At 43.8% G+C, this 25,256-nt stretch overlaps 1 protein-coding gene across 1 annotated transcript in view; it reads left to right on the top strand.

Moving 5' to 3' along the window:
• The window catches only part of ITIH5 (inter-alpha-trypsin inhibitor heavy chain 5), an 82,430-nt gene that overhangs the window by 25,661 nt on the left and 31,513 nt on the right, over positions 1–25,256 (top strand). The window contains exons 3-7 of the mRNA XM_065920960.1: positions 647–810; positions 1,991–2,092; positions 4,314–4,564; positions 19,852–20,021; positions 20,728–20,844. Coding sequence (XP_065777032.1) covers positions 647–810; positions 1,991–2,092; positions 4,314–4,564; positions 19,852–20,021; positions 20,728–20,844 — 804 coding nt within the window. The remainder of the gene's footprint in view (positions 1–646; positions 811–1,990; positions 2,093–4,313; positions 4,565–19,851; positions 20,022–20,727; positions 20,845–25,256) is intronic.

Genomic DNA, 25,256 nt, shown 5'->3' with positions numbered 1-25,256 from the left:
TGGCAGGCAGGTTCTTTACCACTAGTGCCAAGTGGGAATCCCTATTTTATACATAGTAGTGTGTGTATGTTGGGTTTCCCTGGTGGCTCAGCTGGTAAAGAATCTGCCTGCAATGCGGGAGACCTGGATTCGATCCCTGGGTTGGGAAGGTCCCCCTGGAGAAGGGGAAGGCTACCCACTTCAGTATTCTGGCCTGAAGAATTCCATGGACTGAATAGAAGAGTTCATGGGTTCGCGAAGAGTCAGACACGACTGAGCGACTTTCACTTTCATTTTCATGTGCATGTTAATCCCAATCTCTCATTGATCCGTCCCTACTGGGTTCATTTCTTAAAGCTGGGCTAAGCAATTTGTTTCTCTGTCATGCACTTGTTGTTCAGCTGTGGTTTGCTTACAAGTGAAGGGGAAAATCACAGAAACTCAGGACAAGACAAAGAAAGAAGAAAATAATCACAAATTCAAGGACTCCCAAATTGAAGATGATTTTCTCTTGCAGAAAAAAAATACCACACCTACCCCCAAATATGTTTTTGTGGGCTATGTGTATGGGCTATGTGTGTGCTTTTTAAAAATTGAAGTATAGTTGATTGTACAGTGTTGTGATAGTTTCGAGCGCACAGCATACTGTGTGTTTTGATTCCAACAGAAAACCAAACCCCTGATGACGGAGTTCTCGGTGAAGTCTACCATCATCTCCCGTTATGCCTTCACCACAGTTGCCTGTAGGATGCTCAACAGAGGGTCTGAGGACCAGGAAGTCACGTTTCAGATGCAGATTCCAGCTGCAGCTTTCATCACTAACTTCACTGTGTAGGTGAACTCTGGAATGAAGATTTCTCTGTAAAGTGGTCAGGGGGAGCCTGAGATGCTGGGACCACAGCCTTTGACCCTGAGAATATATAAATTCTCAACCCAAAGGACTGTCCATGGGAAAGAAGGTTGCTTCCCTCCCCTCTGCCTTCTTCCTTCCATCCCCATTTCCCCCTTCCTCCTTTTTATTATCTCTTCTTTCGTCCCATTCCTCTCTTCTTTTCTCCTCCCCTTCATTTCCTTTTTCTTTCCCTCCAACAAATGGCTACCCACCCCAGGCCAGGCATACTTCAAGGTGATTGGTCTACTTCTTTGAAAAAAATGGGTGTTGCTCTGCTCTAGAAATTCCTCTGGAGAGAAACAAATAAGCAAACAGATGAATAATAAGATTGCCTTCAGACGGTAGTGAGTGCTATAGAGATGACAAGTAGGACTGAGGGGGCTCTTTTAGGTCGAGGAGTTGGGGAGGTGGCTCAGAGGAGTCAGTGTTGAAGCTGACATCTGAAGGACCAGCCAGCATGATAACCTTTGATAACTAGATACCGTATATTTCTTCTTTTCACCTGAACTAAGAGGTAAAGAGATGCAAAATAGGTGTGTGGGTTTAATTTTAGGTCTGGGCAGGATTCAAGTTGGTGCATCTTCTTGGAAGTCTGTTTGAGGAGGTCTTCTGTGTTCCTCCTGGAGAATCAGAGACACCATTGGTTGGCTCTTAACATGTGGACCTGTTGAAATTTGCCCTAGAACGAAATGAGTGATGCAAGGGTAGTGCCCTGGTCTGGAATGCATTCTCGGTGCATATCCAAGAGGCAAACAGAAATATTTTCTAGGGTTGTCATGGTTATGAGATCCATGCTTGACTTTGTCCTGGCAAGCTGGCAGTACAGTCTCTCTTTTTTTCTTTTCAATTAAACATTTTATTTTGTATTGCAGTATAGCCGATTAACAATGTTGTGTGAACAGTGAAGGGACTCAGCTGCCCATATGCATGTACCCATTCTCCCCCAAACTCCCCTCCCATCCAGGCTGCCACACAGCATTGAGCAGAGTCGCCTGTGCTATACACTAGGTCCTTGCTGGTTAGCCATCTCAAAGGCAGCAGCGTGTACATGTCCCCTCCAAACTCCCTAATTATTCCTCCTCCCATCCCTCCCCCCGACAGCTGTCTCTTGTGTTTCAGGCTTCTTGGAGACAAGGTGTATCAGGGAGAAATTACAGAGAAAGAAAAGAGAAGTGGTGATAAGGTAAAAGAGAAGAGGAATAAAACCACAGAAGATAACGGGTAAGTACCTTTGAATTCAGGAATTAGACATCCACTACAGCCAACTGTCAAGGTTTCTACCTCTCTGACTTCCCATCTTGTTTTCACTCTTTGTTTCAAGGATTTGTCTCTTTATTTTTACCGTATTAATAATATATAATATAATTGGTTGACAATATAGTAGCTAAGGGTTTATGATTGAAAACCCACTCACCCCCATTCCCCAGTTTTCACTTCCTAGAAAGATCCACTTCTGATATTTCTGTAGTTTTATGGTAGTTACCTCCCTTATTCTAAACATTATGATTGTTCTTGTTCAGCCACTTGTCATGTCCAACTCCTTGCGACCCCGTGAACTTAAGCACACCAGGCTTCCCTGTCCTTCACTATCTCCCAGAGTTTGCTCAGACTCATGTTCATTGAGTCGGTGGTGCCGTTCAATTGTCTCATCCTCTGCTGTCCCCTTCTCCTCCTGCCCTCAATCTTTGCCAGCCTCAGGGTCTTTTCCAGTGAGTCAGCTCTTCTCATCAGGTGGCCAAAGTATTGGAGCTTTATCTTCAGCATCAGTCTTTCCAATGAATATTTCCTTTAGTATTGTCTGTTTTGATCTCCCTGCTCTCTGAGGGATTCTCAAGGGTCTTCCCCAGCACCACAGTTTGAAAGCATCAATTCTTCGGCACTCAGCCTTCTTTATGGTCCAACTCTCGCATCTGTACGTGACTACTGGAAAAACCATAGCTTTGACAATAGTCTTGCTTTTAAAAAAATTTCTTGATAAAAATCAGATGTTGATTGATTGTTGATTCTCTGCTGTGAAGAAAGAGGATTCAGCAGATTTATAATATTCCCACTTTCTCTCTGTATTCCAAATTTTTGTATTATTTCCTTTTCTTCTTCAATATAAGCAGAGTTATACCATCCTAGATGAGCCCTGTTATCTTCAATGGTAGTATTCCCGCTCCTGCATGTCACCTGACCTTTTCTTTTCCTACTTAATCATTTACTTTTGCATTGTCAGAATTATCAACATTTAAATTCTGATCTGTCATGGTATTTGAACTCTTTGTCTATGAACTTAATCCAAACATTGAAGACCAATAAGTCAATTCACTTTTAATGACTGTAAATAACATTAACTGCAGAGCCACCTAGTATACTGAGATTTGTTTCCTTCTCTGCTAGCCCAGTTGAAAAAAGTATCTGTTCCTTTTGAAGAAAAATAATCACAGGATCTAGAGAAAATGGTGTGGGCTTTATGAGGATTATTATTACTTTTTTTTACACTTCACAAATTGTTCAGAATCATGCCACAGTTCTGTTTAGTTGGATCACAGCATGTATCTGCTTTCCTTTTTTAAAAAATGTTACTTTATTCATTAATTTATTTTGGCCACAAATTTATTTCGGCCACCACTGAAGCGACTTAGCAGCAGCAGCAGCAGTGTGGTATGTGGGATCTCAGTTCCCGGACCAGGGATGACACCGGCACCCCGCGTTGGCAGTGCGGGGTGTTAACCACAACCACGGGGGGTCCCTGTGTGTTTTTCCTTGAGGTCACCTGTATCAGTCCTCTGCCGCTCTGCCCCCGCGGGTCTGCGTCAGGGAGAAGGAAGTAGAAGGGTTCCGTGGTCTTTGAACTCTCTGCTTTTCAGGATTCCTTGAACCCGTATAACCTTCCTCTGGTGTAGGCGTTTGCTTCTCCTCCCAAAGCTAAATTCTAGTTTTTCTTTCTGATGTCGACTGTTTCGCACAACCTGGAAGTCGAGGATTATGTTTTCTTGGAGGCATTTTTGAGGACCATAGCCCTGGAGACCGTCTCTCGGGTGGCTCTGAGGGGCTGTTCCAGAGAGGTTAGGGAGGACTCGGATATGGAGGAGGTTCTACTGAAAAAATAAATGTAGTTGAGCATCAGAACATGACCGCTAATCAGAAAAAAATCCAGACGTCTCCGGTGAATGGTGTTAGTGCTTTTCCGTGTATGGGACGGTGCGAGAGTCTGGGCTCATTGAAACAAGTCCTTAGATACGCACCTTAACTATCTCGGGTCAGTCTCCTATTTTTCTGCATCCTGAATCCTCTCAGGGTGCATCGTGGGGACGGCTGCAGTGGTTGGTGGCTTATTCTTGGTGCAGTATTCTTGGTGGGGAATGCTGAGGGTTCTCACTGAGAGCGCTTGGCTGGGACCGTCTTGGACTTGAGGGCGCCTGGCTTTCTCCGACCCCCCGCCGCCTTTTCCTTCCAGGGAGAAGGGGACGGAGACATTCAGAGCTTCTGTGGTGCTTCCCAGCAAGGACAAGGCCGCCTTCCTCCTGAGTTACGAGGAGCTCCTGCAGAGACGGCTGGGAAAGTACGAGCACGTGGTCAGCGTGCGACCCCAGCAGCTGGTGGGGCGGCTGACGGTGGAGGTGACCGTGATGGAGAGGCCAGGCATCTCGGAGCTGGAGGTGCTGGGGCTGCAGAACAGCCGGCAGAGGGGCAGCGGCCGGGGGCCAGGTGAGAGGTGCTGGCGGGCGTGCTCAGGTGTCCTGGCGGTAAGGCAGATGGTGCCCCTGCCGTCCAGGCCCAGGGTGAAGCAGGGATCTGAAAGACAGCAGCCGAGCAAAGACAGTGCCCTGTGCATTTTTTTAAAAGTTTATTTATTTGGCTGCATCGGGTCTTGATTACAGTTCAGGGGATCTTTTGCGGTGACATGCAGAAGTTGTCCTGAGGCATGTGGGATCTTAGTTCCCTGACCAGGGATCAAACCTGTGTACACTGCATTGCAAGGCAGGTACTTTACCATTGGATCACCAGGAAAGTCCCAATAATGCCCCATTTTTTTAAGCCATACTCTTTCAGGAGATTTTACAATGTTCTAATCATTTCTCACTGTTCTGTCACTTCTGAGAATCTGCCCTTGGTGAGACATCTAAAATGTTATGGTTATATAATGGGATGGGTATATATATGAACATGTTTGATGATGTTTGTAGTAGCAAAAGCATTCCTTCATCCTAAATATTCAAGCACACAGATGTGATTAGTAAATTGGGATTGTAAAAACAATTCGTCATGTGATAGGAAAAAAGAGACACACTTGTACGTACACTTTAATGTTAAATATGGTAACTGTGAAGCTGACCAAAGACTAGGAAGTCATGTAAAGTAATCATTTATGAGTGAGGGATGATGGGGTCATTGTCTAATACTGTTTTTTATTTTCCCTTATTTTTTAATACTCTGTTTTCAAAACAAGCATTTAACATTAACAGAAACATCTAAACAATGTGCTATATTCTTTCTAAAATTAGTGAAAAATATGTACTGGAAATTTGATTTAGACACAGACATTTGTGTTCATCAGCAGTTAATTTGAGTTTCTCTCAGATGTTAATTTTTTTAAAGTTAACTAATTAATTAATTTTGGACTGTGATAGGTCTTCATTACTTTGTGTGGGCTTTATCTAGTTGTGGTGCTTGGGTTTCTCTTGTAGATGGTAAACTCTAGGGCGAGTAGACTTCAGTAGTTGCTCCTTGAGGGTTGCTCCTTGAGAAGTTGCCCCAGGATGTGTGGCATCTTCATTCTAGGTCCAGGCATTGAACCCATGTCCTTTGGGTTGGCAGGTGGGTTCTTAACCACTGGATCACCAAGGAAGTCCCCTCATATTCTAATTTTTTAAGTAACACTCTTTGTTGAGATGATCATGAAAAATTCAACCTAATTGAATTGCTATATTAATGTCAACTAATAGTTAATATTTAATATTCACTTGCATTCAGCCTTATCCTAAATATATCTGTAAGATCTAATGTCAAGTTGGATAACAAGACAGATGTGCCCCCAAAATTGCACCAGGGTTAAAATGACAAGACTTTGGGTACCTGTGATGCCGAGGTAAAGGATTCAGGGAAAGGCTGAATGATAAGAGACTGCAGAAAATACAGAACCTGAATTCAACCCCTGTGACTGCAAGGAGGGTGCAGAGTTGCCCAATAAGCCTTCTTGTATGAGAATATTTTGGGATGAGGTTGCAAGGAGAGGCGAGAAATGACACAAGGAATAAGAGAATGTCGTTATCTTACTTGAGGCGAAAATAGTGAAGACCTGGAGCTATTAGTGTGAAGAGTAAACAGTGCGGAAGCTACTAGCTGTGTCCCCAGCACGCAGTTCAGTGAACAACTCTGGATGAGAGAGAGAGTTCGCTCTCAAAGAGTGGAGCATGGATGCAGGTCTTTGTTGAAAGTTAACTACAAACAATGAGTTTGCAGTCTGTCCAGATCTCATCAAAAAGTTAAAGCTATTGTCAAGAGACCTGACATTCAGAAATGATGTGAGATAGAAGACATCATTCTTAGATCATTGAGGTCACCGTGGGTAGGGTTAATGGATTTGTGATCAGTTAAGAGTTAATATCCTTGGGAAAAATGACCTGGGCCCTGTGAGGCTCAGCTTACACATCTGTAAATAGGGATTATAACTGCTTCTCAGAGTCATTGAGAACCTTTCATGCCGAGTAAAATCTTAATCATCGTCATTATTACAATTACCTTCTATTTAGTTTTTCCTCTGTAAATCTCATCTCTCCTATTAGATCATAAATGATTTTATTTTCATAAATGATTTTGAAACAGGACTTTGTCAGATTAATCTTTGTCGCCTTGCAATAGTTTTTTAAAAAATATTTGTCATTTATTTATTTAGCTTCATCCAGTCTTAGTTGTGGCACGTGGGATCTCAGTTTCCTGACCAGGCATGGACCCCAGGCCCCCTGTGTTGGGAGCATGGAGTCTTAGCCACTGGACCGCCAGCAAAGTCCCTCCCTATGGTATTAAACACGATGCCTTTTAAAGAGTAGATAGCTGATTAGGTGTCTGCAAAGTAGAGAAGAAAAGGGGGAAAAGAAACAAGAAAAATACACACCTAAACTAATAACAAAGACTGTTTTAAAATTTCATTTTTTCCTAATCGTAATTTATCAGGAAATTATCCCACATGGGAAGGATGGTTATCCCGCTGCAGAAATGAAGTGCCTGTGTGTCCTGCTGGGTTCAGAACCACCATGACTCTTCCAAGATGTGTCTGCGTGGTGGTGTGTGGGCCATCTTGTAAGGGGTAGGTCTGAATCCTGATGGTTGTTTGTAAAGTTGCTCACTGCTTATCAGCAGGGCCTGTGGGAATCTCCAAGGAATGTTTCCAGACCATTGATCTCCTGGGAATTTGTTTATTTTTAAGAAAATTGTTTTCCTGGCTCTTTGCACCAGACCAGATATCTGGCCTTATAGAGTGAGAGATCTCACGGGCCGTTCCCCGGGCCAGGTGCGGTGGACTGGGGCCCTTTTTGCTCCTCAGTCCGGTCCAGAGCTCAGCTGCTTCTGTTCCTGCAAAACAGCCGCTGCAGGAAGGAGCCAGAGGCACAGGATGCTGTGATTGTGCCTGGATGTTGTTGCGTGTGTTCCAAAAGCCCCTGGGTAGAGATGCAGCTAGAATAGAACTGAGACCAGGACGTGGGCTGCGAGCGTGTGAATGTGGACTGGAGCCAGCGCGGGCCTCTGAGGTCAGACTTCTGGATGCTCTCTGAGCAAATCTCTATCCGCTGGACCCGCTGATATTGTTAGGGAAGCAGTTCTAGATAAGAATGACCGCGTGCTAGCTACTAGACTCAGCCTCTACACACCAGACTTCTAGGACAGCCCTCCCTGGGAGCTTTTGTAAAATACTTAGGGTGTGAGTTCAGATTCCATGTCTCCCCCTAGGTACATTAAAAGAAGAGAAAGCCTAACAGCCATGGAACCTACTTTTGCCTCAGTTTCCTTGTCTCATGTGTTGGGCCCATGGTTGTTGAACCATAAATGAATGGTCTCAGTGTGAAAGCCAATGCTGTGAGAAGTAATTTGCAAGTCAAAGCTTTCTACTTTCTGGATTATTAAAACAGTTAACTTGTGTGTGTGGTTCAAACTCTAACAGGTTACAAATTGGTGTTCAGTGCAAGAGCACACTCCCTCTCTCTTCTGTCACCCTGCTTCCTTCTCCTTCAGTAACTTGATGATTTGGGGGCTCGATGGAACAAGAGTATTTGAAATTAATTCTTTTCTGGAACATGCCTGGATGTCTGACGATCTTCTTAAGTTATAACCTGGATAACTATTCCATCTATATGATTGGTTTAAAGCTGGTTACCTCACTTTCTAGGTTAAAATCTCAAACTTCTTGTGGTCCTATGGCACCTGAATTACTGCCCTTTCCATGATTCAAAAAAAAAAAAAAAAGCAAAGCAAAACAAAAAACTGGTTGGGGCCATAAAATTTTCTTTTATGATCAGATCTCTGATGGCTCAGAGTAAAATAAAATGAGATAAACATTATTAGAAATAAGGTACCTTGCCTTTTTCATCTCCTTTAGCGTTATATCAGTGATGCTCAAACCTGGCTATACCCTAGAGTTACCTGGAGAGGTTAAAAAAAAATAACAGATGACTGAGTCCTCACTCAAACACTTGAATTGGAATTTACCCAGGTTGAGGCCTCAGTAACTGTATTTTGAGGTGTGATATTTGAGTCTATTCTACGAGAAACTGAAAATTTTATGAGTGCTTTTTATTTATTTATTTGTAATGCTAGAGAATAATGCTCAAAAATCTTCCTACCACCAAACAGATATGGCTCTGTGACTTGCATAGTTTATCCTTTATATTCTTTGCTTATTTCTTTTTAAAATTGTTCTTTATTTATTTACTTTTGGCTTTGCTAGATCTTCGTTACTGTGCCTGGCTTTCTCCAGTTGCGGTGGATGGGGGCTACTCCCACGTGGTGGTGTATAGGTTTCTCGTTGCTGTGGCTTCTCTTGTGGAGCATGGGCTTTAGGCATGCGGTCTTCAGTAGCTGCGGCTCACCAGCTTAGTTGTTCTGGGGTCTGTGGGATCTTCCCAAACCAGGGATTGAACCCTTGTTCCCTGCATTGGCAGGCAAATTCTTAACCACTGGACCACCAGGGAAGTCCCATTCTTAGCTTTTTTAAAAAACAGTTTTATCGAGGCTGAGTTTGCATAGCACAAAATTTACTTATTTTAAGTCTTCTAACTCCGTGATTTTTGTACACTTGCAGAGTTGCGCAACCATCAGCCCAATCCAAGTTTAGAACATTCCTATCACCCTGAAAAGATGTTTGTGCCTCTTTGCAGTCACTCCCTGTTCCAACCTCAGCCCCAGGCAACCACTAATCCACTTTCTGTCTCTCTTTTCAGACAGCTGCATTTTTCAAAGCACCCCAGGAGGTTTTGACAGTTGGTAAATGTTAGGAGCCTTACTTTGGACCTCCCAGCAGAATGCAGGGACATGAAATCTATTAGGACCCTGACCTAGAGCAGCAGCTTTTTTTAGATGAATTACTTTTATGCATTTATTTTTAACCATTTAAAAAAGTTGAAGTGTAGTTAACTTACAGGGTTGTGTCACTTTCAGGTGTACAACAAAGTGACTCGGTTATTCGTACGCATGCATCTGTTTTTTCATATCCTTCTCCCTTACGTGCTGTGCTTAGTCATGTCCGACTCTTTGCGACCCCATGGACTTTAGCCAGCCAGGCTCCTCTGTCCATTGAATTCTCCAGGAAGTAATACTGGAGTGGGTTGCCATTCCCTTCTCCAGATCTTCCTGGCCCAGGGATCGAACTAGGATCTCCTGTATTGCTGGCAGATTTTTTACTGTCTGAGCCACCTGGGAAGCCCATATATAGTAGTATATGTTAATCCCAAGCTCCTAATTTATTTCTTCCCCACCCCACCTTTCCCCTTTGGTAACCCTAAATTTGTTTTCCATGTCTGTAGATGTATTTCTGGTTTGTATGTAAGTTCACTTGTATCTATTTTGGAAAAAAAAATTATGTTTTAGGGTTTTAGAACCCATATCCTCGCCCCCCCCCCCACCCCCATCCCCCACCAAATGCTCTGAAAGCAATGTGTGCTCTGTATCCTTCACCTGCCCGGGAACTCAGCCTACAGCTTGCTTTTTAATTGTATCACTCCTAGGTCAGCTTCCCACAAAATAATCCTAAGAACCAAGGAAGCTTCATTAGAAAGAAGAGAACCACTCAAAATACAGTTTCATTACCTTTGATGTTGGAAGATGAGATTGTTGACTCTGCCGGGGTCTTTGAAGACAAATTAATGACCAGTCTTGGGTCCTGCAGGTTCAAGTCACCTTTGACTGCAGGCTAGACTTGTGTGTGTCGACAGTGTCTTGTGTATCTGTACCAGTGAGGAGCTGTTTGAATCTGTTTAAAATCGTACTTTTCTTTTCCTGTGCTTGGTCTGTTAACCTCCTGACCCTGCTGTTTGCTGTGATGGCCCTCAGGATTGTCATGGAGGCAACTAGCATGGTGCCTGCCATAGAGTGGGTGCTCAGTAAGGATTTGTTAAAAGAGTTTAGGAATAAATAACTATCAGCAATGAAGATGCCATTGGGTTTTCAACACCTTCCTGGTTTTTTGTTGTTTGGTTGCTAAGTTGCGTCCGACTCTTTGCGACCCCATGGACTGCTGCATGCCAGGCTTCTCTGTCCTTCACTACCTCTTGGAGTTTGCTCAAACTCATGTTCCTTGAGTCAGTGATGCCATCCAACCACCTCATCCTCTGTCGCCCCCTTCCTGGTTGTTTAAGTTGGTTAAGTTCTCCAGATCTTGGGTATGGCTCATATTCTGTTGTGAAGGAGGGATTCAGAGGCAGAGTTTGGTTCCAGAAGACTTGTTACAAGAATACAGATCCTTTCCTTTTCCAGAATTGTCAGATAAAAGAGAGGATGCTGGGTTTAAATTTGAAACTCCAGGTAGACAATGTGTCCCATGCAGTATCTGAGACATGCTTATCCTAAAAAGTCACTGGTGGTGTATCTGAAATTCAGATGTGATGGGACATCCTTTTTCTTTGCTAACTCTGGCCACCCTGCACTGTTAAAGGCTGCATTGTGACTAACAGTTCACCCCCAGGTCTGGTTCCCCGCTGCCGTATGTCCCCCCCGGGATCCAGTCTCCAGGCTGCAGCTGGAAGGGTATGGCCCTGCTTGGCCTCTGTACCTTTGCCAGGAAGCAATCTGGCTGTTATGTGAGGGTTTCCAGCATTGTTCGGTGCAAAAATCACTGATGTATGAATCACTTGGCTCCAGGGTCGGGTCTGTTTTGTTTTGTTTTTAATGCTGATAGGAGGACCCACGATATCTCGTCCATTGTAGCTGGGTGGGTGTCAGCTAGCTGGTAGCAGGATGGCTCAGAGACACCTGGGAGGGTGACCTTCTCTCTTTCACTTAATACTGCTGAGCATCCTCCTCTTCTTCACGACACCTCACTCTGCTTCTTCCTTTTTCCTGCTGTGTTAGCTGGCTATACAAGGTGGGACGTTGTCTAGGCGGGTGGCACTGTCTGCCACAGATGTGACTGAAACCAGAGGTGGAAGCATGTGCCATGTTTCAACTAGAGCACCTGCCACACCCATCAAAACACTTTCATGATGATCCTCTTGAAGGGCCCCTCCGTCCACTGGCCCGAGTATGTGCCGATGTGTTGAGCCGTGTCCATGTGAAACGTTCCGAAAGCTCACAGCGAGTCCTCACCACGTTCCTGCCCTGTGCAACAGATGTCCACCACCATTGTCACTGCCCTTGAAGAACTTAGAGTGGGCAGTTTTTAAAAATTAACAAAAGTGTTTTTCTTTAATCGACACATATTTGATTTGCAACCCTGTGTCAGTTTCAGGTGTACGACAAAGGGATGCAGTTTACATATACACATATCTGTTCTTTTTCAGGGACTTCAGTGGCTCAGTGGTAAAGAATCCACCTGTAATTCAGGGACTATAGGAGATATGGGTTTGATCCCTGAGTCAGGAAGACCTCTTGGAGGAGGACACGGCAACCCACTCCAGTATTCTTGCCATGGACAGAGGAGCCTGGCGGGCTATGGTCCATGGGGTCACAAAGAGTCGGACATAACTGAAGTGACTTAGCACGCATGCATATTCTTTTCCAGATTCTTTTCCCGTATAGTTTGTTTCAGAATATTAAGTAGAGATTCTTTTTGATTATTTATTTTATATATATTGTTGCTACTTAGTCATTAAGTCACATCCAAGTCTTTGCAACCCTGTGGACTGTAACCCGCCAGGCTCTTCTGTCTGTGGATTTCTCAGGCAAGAATACTGGAGTGGGTTGCTGTTTCCTCCTCCGGAGTAGCTTCCTGAACCAGGGATCAAACTCACATCTCCTACATTGCAGGCAAATTCTTTACTGTCGAGCCGTGGGAGATACCCTATTTTATAGTATATATATTCATCTCAAATGCCTGATTTACCCCTCTCCCCTTTCCTCTTTGGTAACCTTAAGCTTGTTTTCTATGTCTGATTTGATATTTGTATATGATGCAAAATGATGGTTGCAATATACCTAGGCGACATCCCTCACCATACACAGTTACAGAATTTTTGTGTGTGTGTGAGCTGAGAACTTTTAAGATCGGCTCCCTTAGTGACTCCAAAATATGCACTACTGTATTATTAACCATAGTCACCATGCTGTAATTACATCCCCATCACTTTTTCCGTTAACACTCTGCCGATTGGCCTGAATTTGCCTTTTTCTCAATGATAGGAGGGTAGCTGCCCAATTATTCTTTCCCTCTGTTGAAGAGCTCTCCCCACTGCAGCCCAGGTGAGCAGGTGACATAAACAAACACAGGCAGCTTAACCTCTTTTCCAGGGGAAATGAGGGGACAGTGTTTGGAAATGCTTCTGTAAACTCACCAGGTGTTGGCTGCTTTTCCCTGACAGTGGGCAAACCCAAGGCCCAGAGGAAACGGGCCAGGAAATCCCCCACCAGTGGAGTGAAAGGGGTGTAGCGTGCAGCTGATGACCTTGACTGCGGTTCTTTGCTCTTAAATTTTTTCACCTTTAGACACTGTACATAGCAACTGGCTTTCCTTTCCCCCCATGTGGTTGTCTAGGAGGGGAGTGTTTGTCTGTAAATAACATCCTGTTCTCTTCACCTTTTATGCAAAATAAACAATGTCTTATCGTTACAAGATAGAATCGATGGGGAAAATAGGAATTTTTAAATTATTTGTTTGTTTATGTGGCTGTGCTAGGTCTTAGTTGTGGCACATGGAATCTTTAGCTGCCGCTCTCAGACTCTTAGCTGTGGCATGTGGGATCCAGTTCCCCGAACAGGACTCGAACCCCAGGCCCATGCAATGGGAGTCTTCGTCACTGGACCGCCAGGATGGGAATACTTCATAGCACTTGTATGTGTGGTTCTTAACCTTAAAGGGGCTCCTTGGAGAATCTGGTGAAAGCTACAGACATCTGTCCAGAAAAAAGTACACATGTACAGTTTCATGCCAAATTCTGTATATAATTTCAGGGAACTCTTGAGAAGCCACTACCTCCACAACCTTTATAAAGGCTGTTCGCTGTATGTGAAGTGAAAGTGAAAGCCTCTCAGTCGTGTCTGTGTCATGGAATTCTCCAGGCCAGAATACTGGAGTGGGCGGCCTTTCCCTCCTCCAGGGGATCTTTCCAACCCAGGGATCAAACCCAGACCTCCCGCATTCCCAGCTGAGCCACAAGGGAAGCCCAAGAGTACTGGAGTGGGTACCCTGTCCCTTCTCCAGGGGCTCTTCCCGACCTGGGAACTGAACCCAGGGTCTCCTGCTTTGCAGGCAGATTCTTTACCAATTGAGCCAGACATTGTTGAATTCCCTGTTATGAATGTTCTTCATGATGTGCCTTTTTTTCTCCAAATAATGAATATTTGTCTTTACTAAGTTTTCAGTGTTATACAGAAACCTGCTATCGGAAAATGTAAACTATATGTTACCAAAATGTCTTCTTTTTTTCATGAGTTCCCTTTCATCCTAGACAGAATAACAAGGTGCTTCTTGAGGGAAAGAGGTTGGGGGCTAGTATGTATTAAGTATTTATTGTGTGTCTGGTGGGGCTTCCTTGGTGGCTCAGACAGTGAAGAATTCACCTGCAGTGCAGGAGCCATGGGTTTGATCTGTGGGTCAGGAAGATCCCCTGGAGAAGGGAATGGCATCCCACTCCAATATTCTTGCCTGGGAAACCCCATGGACAGAGGAACCCGGCAGGCTACAGTCCAGGGGGTCGCAAAGAGTCTGATACGACTTAGCAACAGCACCATCCTTAGTTCCTTTTTAGGTGTGATGTCATTTAATTCTGACCATGATTCTATGATGTGGATTTAAAAGACGTGGAACTGAGAAGCTCAGAGATGTTAAGTCAGTTGTTTGAGTCTATCAAACTCTGGAGCCCACTTACCTTGATATTGTATGTGTTCTGAAATAACACATATTTTCCAGTTAAAAGATATGGGACTTCAGACAGGAAGAAGGCCTCATGGGGATGCTGATGACCTGAGAAGCAGGGAAGAGTGGGTGGAGACAGACCAGTCTCTTCAGGGGTTGCCCTACAGGCAGTCCTGTGCCCGTGAAGGTCATCTTGCAGGAGACCACTCTTGCTTGGGTGAAAACAGTGAGATGGTATGAGAAAACACAGCTTCCTCCAACTCCAAGCAATCACGAAGTTCACTGCTAGCCCTGACCAAGTGGGTGTGAAGAAGGGCAAGCCAGGATATGTGGGTTCTCATTAGAAAGTAGGTCAGATTCTCCTTATCTTGGTCTGCTCCCAACCTGTTCCGTTGCACTCTTCATTATGTTTAGGACACATCCCGTGATTGCTGAGGGCCCTGCTAATAAATTAGCTCATTGTGCTTCCGATTTTGTGGCAGGCAGCATGACCCTTGTTCACATGCAAGAAAAGCTAAATAGTACTATTCTGCTTTTCGATCTTGGTCAGCCATTAGGGGCAGCCTCATTGATTTTTTTCTTTCTCTAATAAAAAGAGGATTTTATGTTCTAGAGATACTTCTCTGGAATTTTTCCCAGTGGGCCTTTATATATTTTTTTGATAGGTAGTGGAAAATTCTTTGGGTCACATCGACTGTCTGATACTTTGTGGGTGGAGGTCAACCTCAGGAACTGGGCTTCTTGGTGAATAACCCTGTTGGGAATCAACCCACTCTTTGGGTACATAAAAGAAGCCCATTTAGAGGAATCTCATGAATTTTCATCACACACTAGCAAACATCAGAGGTCAGTAGGAAACTAAAATAATAATACACTATCCTTTCTCATGGCTTATATCAAAGAGGCTAGTCAAATGAATTATGAAGAGAGAAATTATGCTTTTTAATCCTTGGTGCTTTCATTCAACTATGAATGGTATTAATTCAGGGTAATTGTAAAGACCATTTCAACAAGAAAGACTTGAAACACAAAATGGTAGGTACGACCTTACAATGTTGTTCAGTCCCTAAGTCATATCCGACTCTTTGTGACCCCATGGACTGTGCATGTGAGGCTTCCCTGTCCTTCACTATCTCCTGGAGCTTGCTCAAACTCACGTGCATCGAGTCAGTGATGCCATCTAACCATCTCATCCTCTATCTCCCCCTTCTTCTGCCTCCACTGTTTCCCAGCATCAGGGTCTTTTCTTTTTTTTTTATTTTTTGTTTTTTATTTTTCAGTGGGTTTTGTCATACATTGATATGAATCAGCCATAGAGTTACACGTATATCAGGGTCTTTTCTAATGAGTTGACTCTTTGCATCAGGGGGTCAAAGGATTGAAGTTTCAGCTTCAGCTTCAGTCCTTCCAGTGAATATTCAGAGTTTATTTCCTTTACTATTGACTGGTTTGTTCCCCTTGACAGTGTAAGAGTAAAATCTCATTTGTGTCAACTTTGAAGGTTGGAGAGAATCTCGTGCTGCCCACTCACATACATCAAAGGCACACCATCATTGTCTGGGCAGGAACCAGAATCACCTGGGAAGCCTCGTGAAAATACAGATTCCTGGTTCCATCTGCAGGGTTTCTGACTCCAGGTTTCTGGGACGAGCCCAAGAACTTGTGTTTCTAGCAAGTTCCCAGGTGATGGCTGCTGGTTCAAAACCACACAGTAGAGCTGGTCTGTATCCCCTGGCAGATGATGAACTCATCTAGGGTTTGCCGGAGCACTGCTAGCGAGACAAGTTGTGAGCCTGCCTCGGCCAACAGGACATCTTTCTTAGAGCTGAGGGATGCGGAGGGCTTCCCTGCTGGCTCAGTTGGTAAAGAATTTCGTGCCAAGCAGCAGACTGCTTGCAGTTCAGACTGCCCAGGGTTCAAATTCCTGGGTCAGGAAGATCCCTAGAGAAGGAAATGGCAACTCACTCCAGTATTCTTGCCTGGAAAATTCCATGGAATGAGGAGCCTGGCGGCTACAGTCCATGGGGTCACAAAGTCGGACACAACTGAGCACGCACATACATAGGGATAACTGCACAAGAAAATGTTTCCCTGACCTCTGTGCCTGGTCCTCGTTCTGCCAGCTACTATGCTGTGTAATACCATCAGGATTACCCTGTATGTATAAATGCCCACACAAAAAGATTTACCCCAAGGCAGAGGTCCACCCGACAAACAATACTATGTTCCATCCTGGGAGTTACTCATTCAATCTCTTGTGCTGTGCAACTTTCAACAAGTTTAAATTTTTTTACAAAATTGGGGTATGCATAGAATAAAGTATATAAACCTTAAGTGTGTAGCTTAAGGAAGATTCTCAATCACAGCCTTTGGGTCACACGTGGTCACCAAGAAGCAGGGGCTGGCTGACTGCGACGGTCTCCTGCGGGAGGGGTTGGCGAGGCTCACACCCACGGAGAGAGGCCCCAGTATGCTCTTCCGATCGGCGTGAGTCTTGCCTGCTCCTGAGCTTCGTGTAAATGGAGATAGTGAATACTTTCTTCTGTATCTTATGTTTTCCCTCAAGATGACTCTGATTCAACCATGTTTCCAGAAGTTGTTCTTTCCTCTTCCTTGCATAGAGTATCCCAACTTTGACACGATGTATTGTCTTATGTCTAATTCACCAGCACTTCTATTTTGTACCTGTTTCTGGTTGATGATGATATTAGCAAGCATGACTGCTCCCCATGAATCAGAATGGTGCTAACTACGTCACGTCACAACCATGTCAAGAGTGTGTTTGGTAGACCGCTAACCCATTTTACAGATGAGATAACCAGGGCTCAAACCTGCCCAAAATCTCATGGATAACAGGTGGACCCAGGATCAAGTGCAGGTCCTTGGGTCTCAGTTGTCATCTCGAGTTCTTAGCTAGGGTATTTTCTTACCTCTCACTTGTGGTGCTTGACCAGTAATCATCAGTGAGAGACGACTCCAGAGAACACAGGCTGGCACTCTTCACGGTCCCCTGGAGATTTTCCCAGCACCTTTTTCCAATGAGCAGATCTGTTGGAAATATTCTCTCACCTACAACTGACTTTCTGCAAGAACAGACTTCCCTGTTTGCTACCTCTCTGGTCAGTCCTGAAATTCCTGCCCTTGGTAAGTATAAATAATAGAAGAATCAATTCTGCCTTGTGGTTCCTGTTAAGGTTACACCTAAATGGTGTCTTAAAATTAATTGTCTCTGTTGTTGAAGGAAATGTTTAAACTTCCTTTGAGTTTTTATTCTTGTTTAAACTTCCTTTGAGTTCTTATTCTTAGACACAAATTACCATGGGCAAATGATGCCTCGTTTCCTTTTTTGTTTTGCTAATTAAGGACGGAAAATTGTTGGTCAGCTTACTCCATGGTATCAACTTGAATAGATTTAAAAAGAGAATCGGATGCTTTGCGGCAATTTCAAGCCAGTCTTTGATGCAGTATCTGGGTTAAAAGTCTCCACATACTGATGTTTAGGAATTCCTCATTTTCCTATTCTTCATAATGCATACAAATCTCAAAAAGCTAGTTGCTCAACATATAGACACAGTATTGATTGGATTTACAAAGGTGGGTAGTCTGTGAAATAGTTCTCCGTAGTGTGTCTTACTGAAGGAAATGAAAGTTAGGAGTAAAACGAGATTGTTCTTTGCTTAATGTATCATCTCACTCATTTTTCTTAAGTCACAGAAAAAAATCATTTATCTCTTCCTCTTTCTGGAATTTTAATTTACATCCTAAGTTTCGTGCTGGGGAAGCCTTTGGGAAATGTTTTTTTTAATGAGTCATAAACCTTCTGGACAAGTAGCACGTTATAAGAACCAAATGATTGATGGTGAAGCGCTCCTTATGGAAGAATTGCGTATGGGAGGAACGAGAGAATCAGAAACCGCCCTTTTGCAACTCTGATTAACAGTGAACAAACATCATCAGTGACTGATAAATCTGTTAAGGGAAAGACTGATGAGGAATTTCATCATGGGTGATCAGAACCGTCCAGCACTCTTTTACTGAAACTAAAAGCAGACAACTAGATATTGTGTACTTCTTGATGTGGTAAAGAAGTAAAGACTCAGCATCACCAGGAAGTGTTCTTGTCCACAGCATTGAACCGGAATCTAACCAGCCTCTAGCTCTACCCACCGAACAGAAGGAGATGCAGGGGACTGAGCTGTGAGCCTCAAGCTTGCCGGAGCATTAGACTCACAGGGGAAATTTAAAAGACCCAACACCTTGACTGTGTCCCGGAACAATTAAATGAGCTCTTGGCCTGGGCATTGGTTTGTTTTCTGCTCCCTGTGATGCTACGTTCAAGCCAGAGTCGGGGACCAGGAGAGCAGGGGACCAAAAGACAGGACAGAAAAACCATCATGACATAGAGAATGTGAGAAACTGCATAGAAGAGAAGACTGGTGTTTCACAACATGTATATGTAGCATTAGTAAAAGGGTAGACAGAGGGGACATTTGTGGGTTACAAGAGACTTCAGAAATGTCAGTCAAATGTGATGTGGGGACTTTGTTATGATCCTGAGTCAAGCAAAGCTACCATTCTAGGACATTTTCCAGAGAATCAAGAAACTTTAAATGCAAGCTGAGTATTTGATGATATTAAAGCACAAAGCATTAATTTTGTTACTTTTGATACCAGTTTTGTGGTTATGCTGAAAAAAGTTCTTGTAGAGATACGTAAAGTATTTTGGGCTTCCCAGATGTCCCTTGTGGTAAGGAACCCATCTGTTAGTTCAGGAGACTTAAGAGATGTGGGTTCAACCCCTGGGTCAGGGAAATCCCCTGGAGGAGGAAATGGCAACCCGCTCCAGTATTCTTCCCATGGACAGAGGAGCCAGGTGGGCTATAGTCCATTGGGTCACAAAGAGTCAGACAAGGCTGAAGTATTTATGCAGTTCAAAAATGCCCTCATGCACAAAGAAGCATTTATGGTGAAATATGATGCCTCAGATTTGTTTTAAAATTCTAGCAAAAAAAAAATGGTGAAAGGGAGATTTCTCTGGTAGTCCACTGACTTAAGACTCTGTGTTGCCAATACAGGGGGCACAGGGTCGATCCCTGGTCAGGGAACTAAGATCCCACATGCCATGTGGCACATCCAAAGAATTAAAAAGAAATGGTGAGAGAATCCATAAAACCAGATAAAATGAGACTGGTAAAATATTGATGAAATTGTTGGGTCGGATGATGGTTCCATGAGGGTTCACTTTACTATCTTCTCTCCTTTTGTGTGTTTTTAAAATTCTTGTAAGAAAGGATTTAGAAGAAGACATAGAGATGAAATGCAAGCTAATATATCTCATGCATTGAGATATGTTACCAGTACAAACTTTTGGGAATTCATCTGCAATGCAAACTTGAAATAAAATAAAGGCTAACTTTCTGTCTCCATGCAAAATAGATCTGGTTTCTTTTCAGAAAAAGTTATTCAGTTATTCATTATGTTTCTATCTTGCCTACAGATGATTCTGGGCCACCTCCTTCTACTGTTATCAACCAAAATGAAACTTTTGCCAAAGTTGTTTTTAAGCCTACTGTGGTCCAGCAAGCCAAGATTGCCCAGAATGGCATTTTGGGAGATTTCATCATTAGATATGATGTCAATAGGGAACAGAGCATTGGGGACATCCAGGTAATGGGTTTGTTCCGCTGTTTCTCATTAACTTGATTGATACTTTTAGTTAGACCCAGAATGAGGGATTTCAGTACTTACCTGAGAGAGAGAACTACTGATTCTTAGGAAATCTGTTTTAACCCCAAATGTGTCTCCGAGTGATGTTCCCTTGCTGGAGGCTGGGGATATCTATTTCCAGCTTCAGTAATCTAGAAGCCAATGAAACCTGTAATGTAATTTTCCCTGAGGTGCTTTAGATCAAGTGAGAACTTAGTTCATCTTTAATTTAGAGAAAATGGCCCATGACTCAATTTCCTGTAGGTCATATTTCTCCAGAAACAGGGCAGGATTATCAAAATGTGTTAATGTGCACCCAGCATGTAGGCAATCTTTATGTCTTAACATGAAAGATGCTTAGGAGAAAAACAGATGATGCAGGAAGCAGGATTCTCAAGTGACAAGGGTCAAGAAGAGATGAATGATTTAAATTGAATTAGTGTAATTAATATATTTTTAAGGGATGATTTTATCCTTATCCAAATTAAATTAGCAATTAGTTGGAGGAATCAGGACCATGGATGCTTTTGCTCTGGATATGGCATCTGGCCCTAGACTCTGTTTCATGCTGTCTTTGACTTTTAGACATTCCATAGAATCACCATCTTGGTTTGTTTTGCTACCTAATCTGAGCATTATCAGTTTTACTTTCTCTTCCCTCCACCAGGTTCTAGATGGCTATTTTGTGCACTATTTTGCCCCCAAAGACCTTCCACCTTTACCCAAGAATGTGGTGTTCGTGCTTGACAGCAGTGCCTCCATGGTGGGAACCAAACTCTGCCAGGTGAGTCCGCGCTACTTTTTCCTCTTCCACGTTTGTCCAGGACAGTGATGTTCTCAGTGAATAGCATTCAACTGATGCGAAATGTCTGCTTCACCATTCATCTGTTCCTGCCTGTGGGGAACATTCCTGAACAGATTCAGTGAAGCCGCTGACATGAACTGCCATTTCAGCATGGGGGTTTTAGGAGAGCAGAGGGCTGCAGAAACACCTTGAAATAAAGGGAACTGGGGGATAATGTGAGTGAGATGAGAATACAATGAGGAGGCCACTGAATAGCACCATTGTGGGTGGAACAATTCTGTTCAGTGATGGTGTCCCTTGGCCTATGGTTAGAACCAAAAACCTATATCTCAATAATTCAGGGCTTCCTGGTAGCTTAGCTGGTGAAGAATCCTCCTGCAATGCAGGAGACCCCGGTTTGATTCGTGGGTCGGGAAGATCCCTTGGAGAAGGGATAGGCTACCCACTCCAGTATTCTTGGGCTTTCCTGGTGGCTCAGACAGTGAAAGAATCCACCTGCAATGTGGGAGACCTGGGTTCAACCCCTGGGTTGGGAAGATCCCCTGGAGGAGGGCATGGCAACCCACTCCAGTGTTCTTACTTGGAGAATCCCCATGGACAGAGGAGCCTGGCGGGCTACAGTCCATGGGGTCACAAAGAGTTGGACGTAACTGAGTGACGAAGTACAGCACAGCACAATTCACGATTCATACTCTCACAATACTTAGGAAGAATCTTGGCATTCTAGGGATGGGGGACATTAAGGGGACATGTAATCTATGCTGAAAATTTAAATTATCACCCAAATGTAACCATTTACATTTTTTTCACAAACCACAGGAAAAGGGTATTCCTTGTCTTACTCTGGTATCGGAAATGTCATAAATTTGCATTTATATTTCCAACTTACAGAGTGGAAAACAGAAAGAACTGCAGGTTGCCATACCAACAAGTATCTCAATGGTCAACAAAAAATTAGCCCCCTTAGATTTTCTTTCTTAATTCATTATCCGTTTTTATCAATTAACAATAAATATGTGGTCTAATGAGTAAAATAGCATCTCATTCCTCTTGCAGACCCTCTGTCCCCCTCTGTTTTCCCCTTTAAGTGCCACTCCACATAGAATTGAACTTGATCTTAGCTCATAAACCATTGCAAATATTGTCTCTCAGTTATCACTTTGTAGTTACTTTGGCCATATGTAAATATTTCATTTACATATTTTTTAACATGTCACATATGTATATATATGTACTTTGTTTCAATGTGCTACAGGGTCGTTCAGATCTTAGTTCTCCAGCCGCAGACTGAACCTGGGCCCAGAAATTGGAAGCCCAGAGTCTTAACCACTGGACCACCAGGGAATTTCCAGGATAACATACTGATCTTTTTTCCATGATGTCTGATTTTGCCCTACCCCAAAATAGTGAAAACTACATTCCAAAATCTGATGCAAGGATTTGCTTTAGCCCCCTTTTTTTTGAAGGATAGATAAGTATAATTTTTAACTGGTATTAGTGGAGGATACCCAGTAAGCCAGATGCTCGTGGTTCTTCAGCATTGCATTCTTGCAGTCAGCCTGCCAACTCCTCCGTCTCCTGTATTTTTTTTGCCTGTGCTGGGTCTTCGTTGCTACACTCAGGTTTCCTCTAGTTGCGGTGATGGAGGCTGCTCTTCACTGTGGTGTGTGGGCTTCTCGTGGCAGCGGCTTCTCCTGTTGCAGAGTGCAGGCTCAGCGGTTGCGGCCCGCGGGCTTCGTTGCTCTGCAGCGTGTGCTGTCTTCCCGGAGCAGGGACCGAAGCTGTGTCCCCTGCACTGGCAGGCAGATGCTTCACTGAACCACCAGGGAAGTCCCTAGAGCATCTTCAGTATGCTGAGGCATTTCACTAAGGGTATTACATGGATTGTTGAATTAAGGGATGTTTAATCTTTATAATGATTTGGTTGTCATCCCCATTTTACTGATGGAGAGACTGGGGCTTTGCAGGGGTGGATAACACAGCTAGTACATGGCAAGACTAGGCTTTTGAGCCAGATCTGACCCTGAAGACCATGAATCAAAAACCAAGATATTGTGGGTTCTCAAGGCGAGTAACACAGTGATGAGGCAGCATCCTCGTGTGCAGTGATAGGCGTGCAAGTGCCTACAAGGTCAATGCCTTGATGTTTCAAGACTCCATGGCAAAGGCTGCATCTCAGAAGGAGGCATTTCCTTGCCAAGAGCAATGTAAGGATAGGTATCACCCTGATGGTTATCCTCCCCTCTCCCTTCATTCTTGGATTTGTTGTTGTTTAGTCACTAAGTCGTGTCTGACTCTTTGCAACCTCATGGACTGTAGCCTACCAGGCTCCTCTGTCCATGGCATTTTCCAGGCAAGGACACTGGAGAGGGGTTTCATTCCTGGGTAGGAAACTCCATTCCTTGCGAGGCAGTGAGCATCTGGCATGCACTCTTGCTGGCTTTTAAACCACAGTATGGCCTCTTTCCAAGGAGAACCACCCTAGACCAGCCAGACACATGTCAGAAGCCTCCAGGAAATGTCTAAAGCCTGTGGCTACCTTAAGTGGTTTTGAAAACCATTGAGTCTTTGAGCAGCTCTCAGCTTCTCTAAGGCCATGGCCCTGAGTGAGCAGCTTAGCTGGCTCTCAGTGGCGTCTGTACACAGTATCATGCTCCCTGGTGAAGAGGAAAATTTGCCCCAAGCAAAGGGCTTTGGTGATGGGCTTGGCAACACCAGACATTTGGAATGGGTCCTTTAAATGCTGTGAAGACCATGAAGCATCTTTCTTGCATTCTTATCCCAGAGGTTCTTGGCTCCCTTCATTTTTGATGGGCCTGAGATGTTTCACTGTAGTTATCACAATCTCAGGCACATAGTTGCTACTGAGTAAGTTCTTGAACAACTGATCTTAAGGAATTGTAAGGATCATTTGAGCTGAAAATGTGTTCTTTTTTTTTTTTTTTAATTTTTAAAAAAATTTATTTGGGTGCATCAGGCCTTAGTTGTGACAGAGGGGCTTAGTTGCCCCATGGCATGTGGGATCTTAGTTCCCCGAGCAGGTTGAACCAGCGTCCCCTGCATTGGGAGGCAGATTCTTTACCACTGGACTATCTAGGAAGTCCCCTGAAAATGTGTTCTTACTCAAGGGTCTGTCAGTACCCGGGAGCAACCAAAGCTGTGTGCATTTGGCATCTTCCAGCTCTGCCCTGATCCAGGTAGGAATGTGAGCCTGGAAGCCAGGACTTCACCAGCCTGGGGGCAGATTCAGCATACGCTGCAGCTGTTGATGCCGGGCTCCGCTCTGGGTTCTCTCCACGTGCTCTTCTGCTGAGTCAGGCAGGATTTCTGCCTCCCAGCTTGAGTTTGTAAAACTTAGTGAGACAGGGGATCTGAAGAGAAACAAAAAAAATCAGTGAGCAGGATAAATCGTTTTTTATTCTTTCTAGTTGCCTGCTAAAGACATTGACAGAAGCAAACATACGTGTCCTTGGGAGTGTGAAGGCTTGTTGTTGTTCAGTCTCTGAGTCATATCTGACTCTATGTGACTCTATGGACTGCAGCATGCTAGCCTTCCCAGTCCATCACTAACTCCTGGAGCTTGCTCAGACTCATGTCCATTGACTCGGTGATGCCATCCAATCATCTCATCCTCTGTTGTCCCCTTCTCCTCCCCCCTTCAATCTTTCCTGGCATCAGGGTCTTTTCCAATGACTCAGTCTTTGCATCAGGTGGCCAAAGTATTGAAACTTCAGCTTCAGCATCAGTCCTTCCAATGAATATCCAGGACTGATTTCCTTTAGGATTGACTGGTTTGATCTCCTTGCAGTCCAAGGACTCAAGAGTCTTTTCCAACACTACAATTTGAAAGCATCAATCCTTTGGCACTCAGCCTTCTTTATGGTCCAACTCTCACATCCATACATGACTACTGGAAAACCATAGCTTTGACTAGATGGACCTTTGTCAGCAAAGTAATGTCTCTGCTTTTTAATATGCTGTCCAGGTTTGTCATAGGTTTTCTTCCAAGGAGCAAGTGTCTTTTAATTTCATGTCTCCAGTCACCATCAACCCAAGAAAATAAAATCTGTCACTGTTTCCTTTTTTTTCCCCATCTATTTGCCATGAAGTGATGGAACCGGATGCCATGACCTTAGTTTTTTGAATGTTGAGTTTAAGACAACTTTTTCATTCTCCTCTTTCACCTTCATCAAGAGGCACTTTATTTCCTCTTTGTTTTCTGCCATTAGGGGGGTGTCATCTGCATATCTGAGGTTATTGAAATTTCTCCCAGCTGATAGATGTCTATTAAATACAGTTTCCATTGACAGGGTCTATACATTCTTCTCTTTCTTTCCCCTAATCTATATAATTTCCCCAATTGCTCAACAGGTAAAGAATCCATCTGCAAT

The sequence above is a fragment of the Muntiacus reevesi genome, chromosome 2 (assembly GCF_963930625.1).
Source record: "Muntiacus reevesi chromosome 2, mMunRee1.1, whole genome shotgun sequence".
In the NCBI taxonomy this organism is placed as follows: domain Eukaryota; kingdom Metazoa; phylum Chordata; class Mammalia; order Artiodactyla; family Cervidae; genus Muntiacus; species Muntiacus reevesi.
Note: the sequence above shows the minus strand (reverse complement) of the source record. Positions and strands in the feature narration are given on the sequence as shown.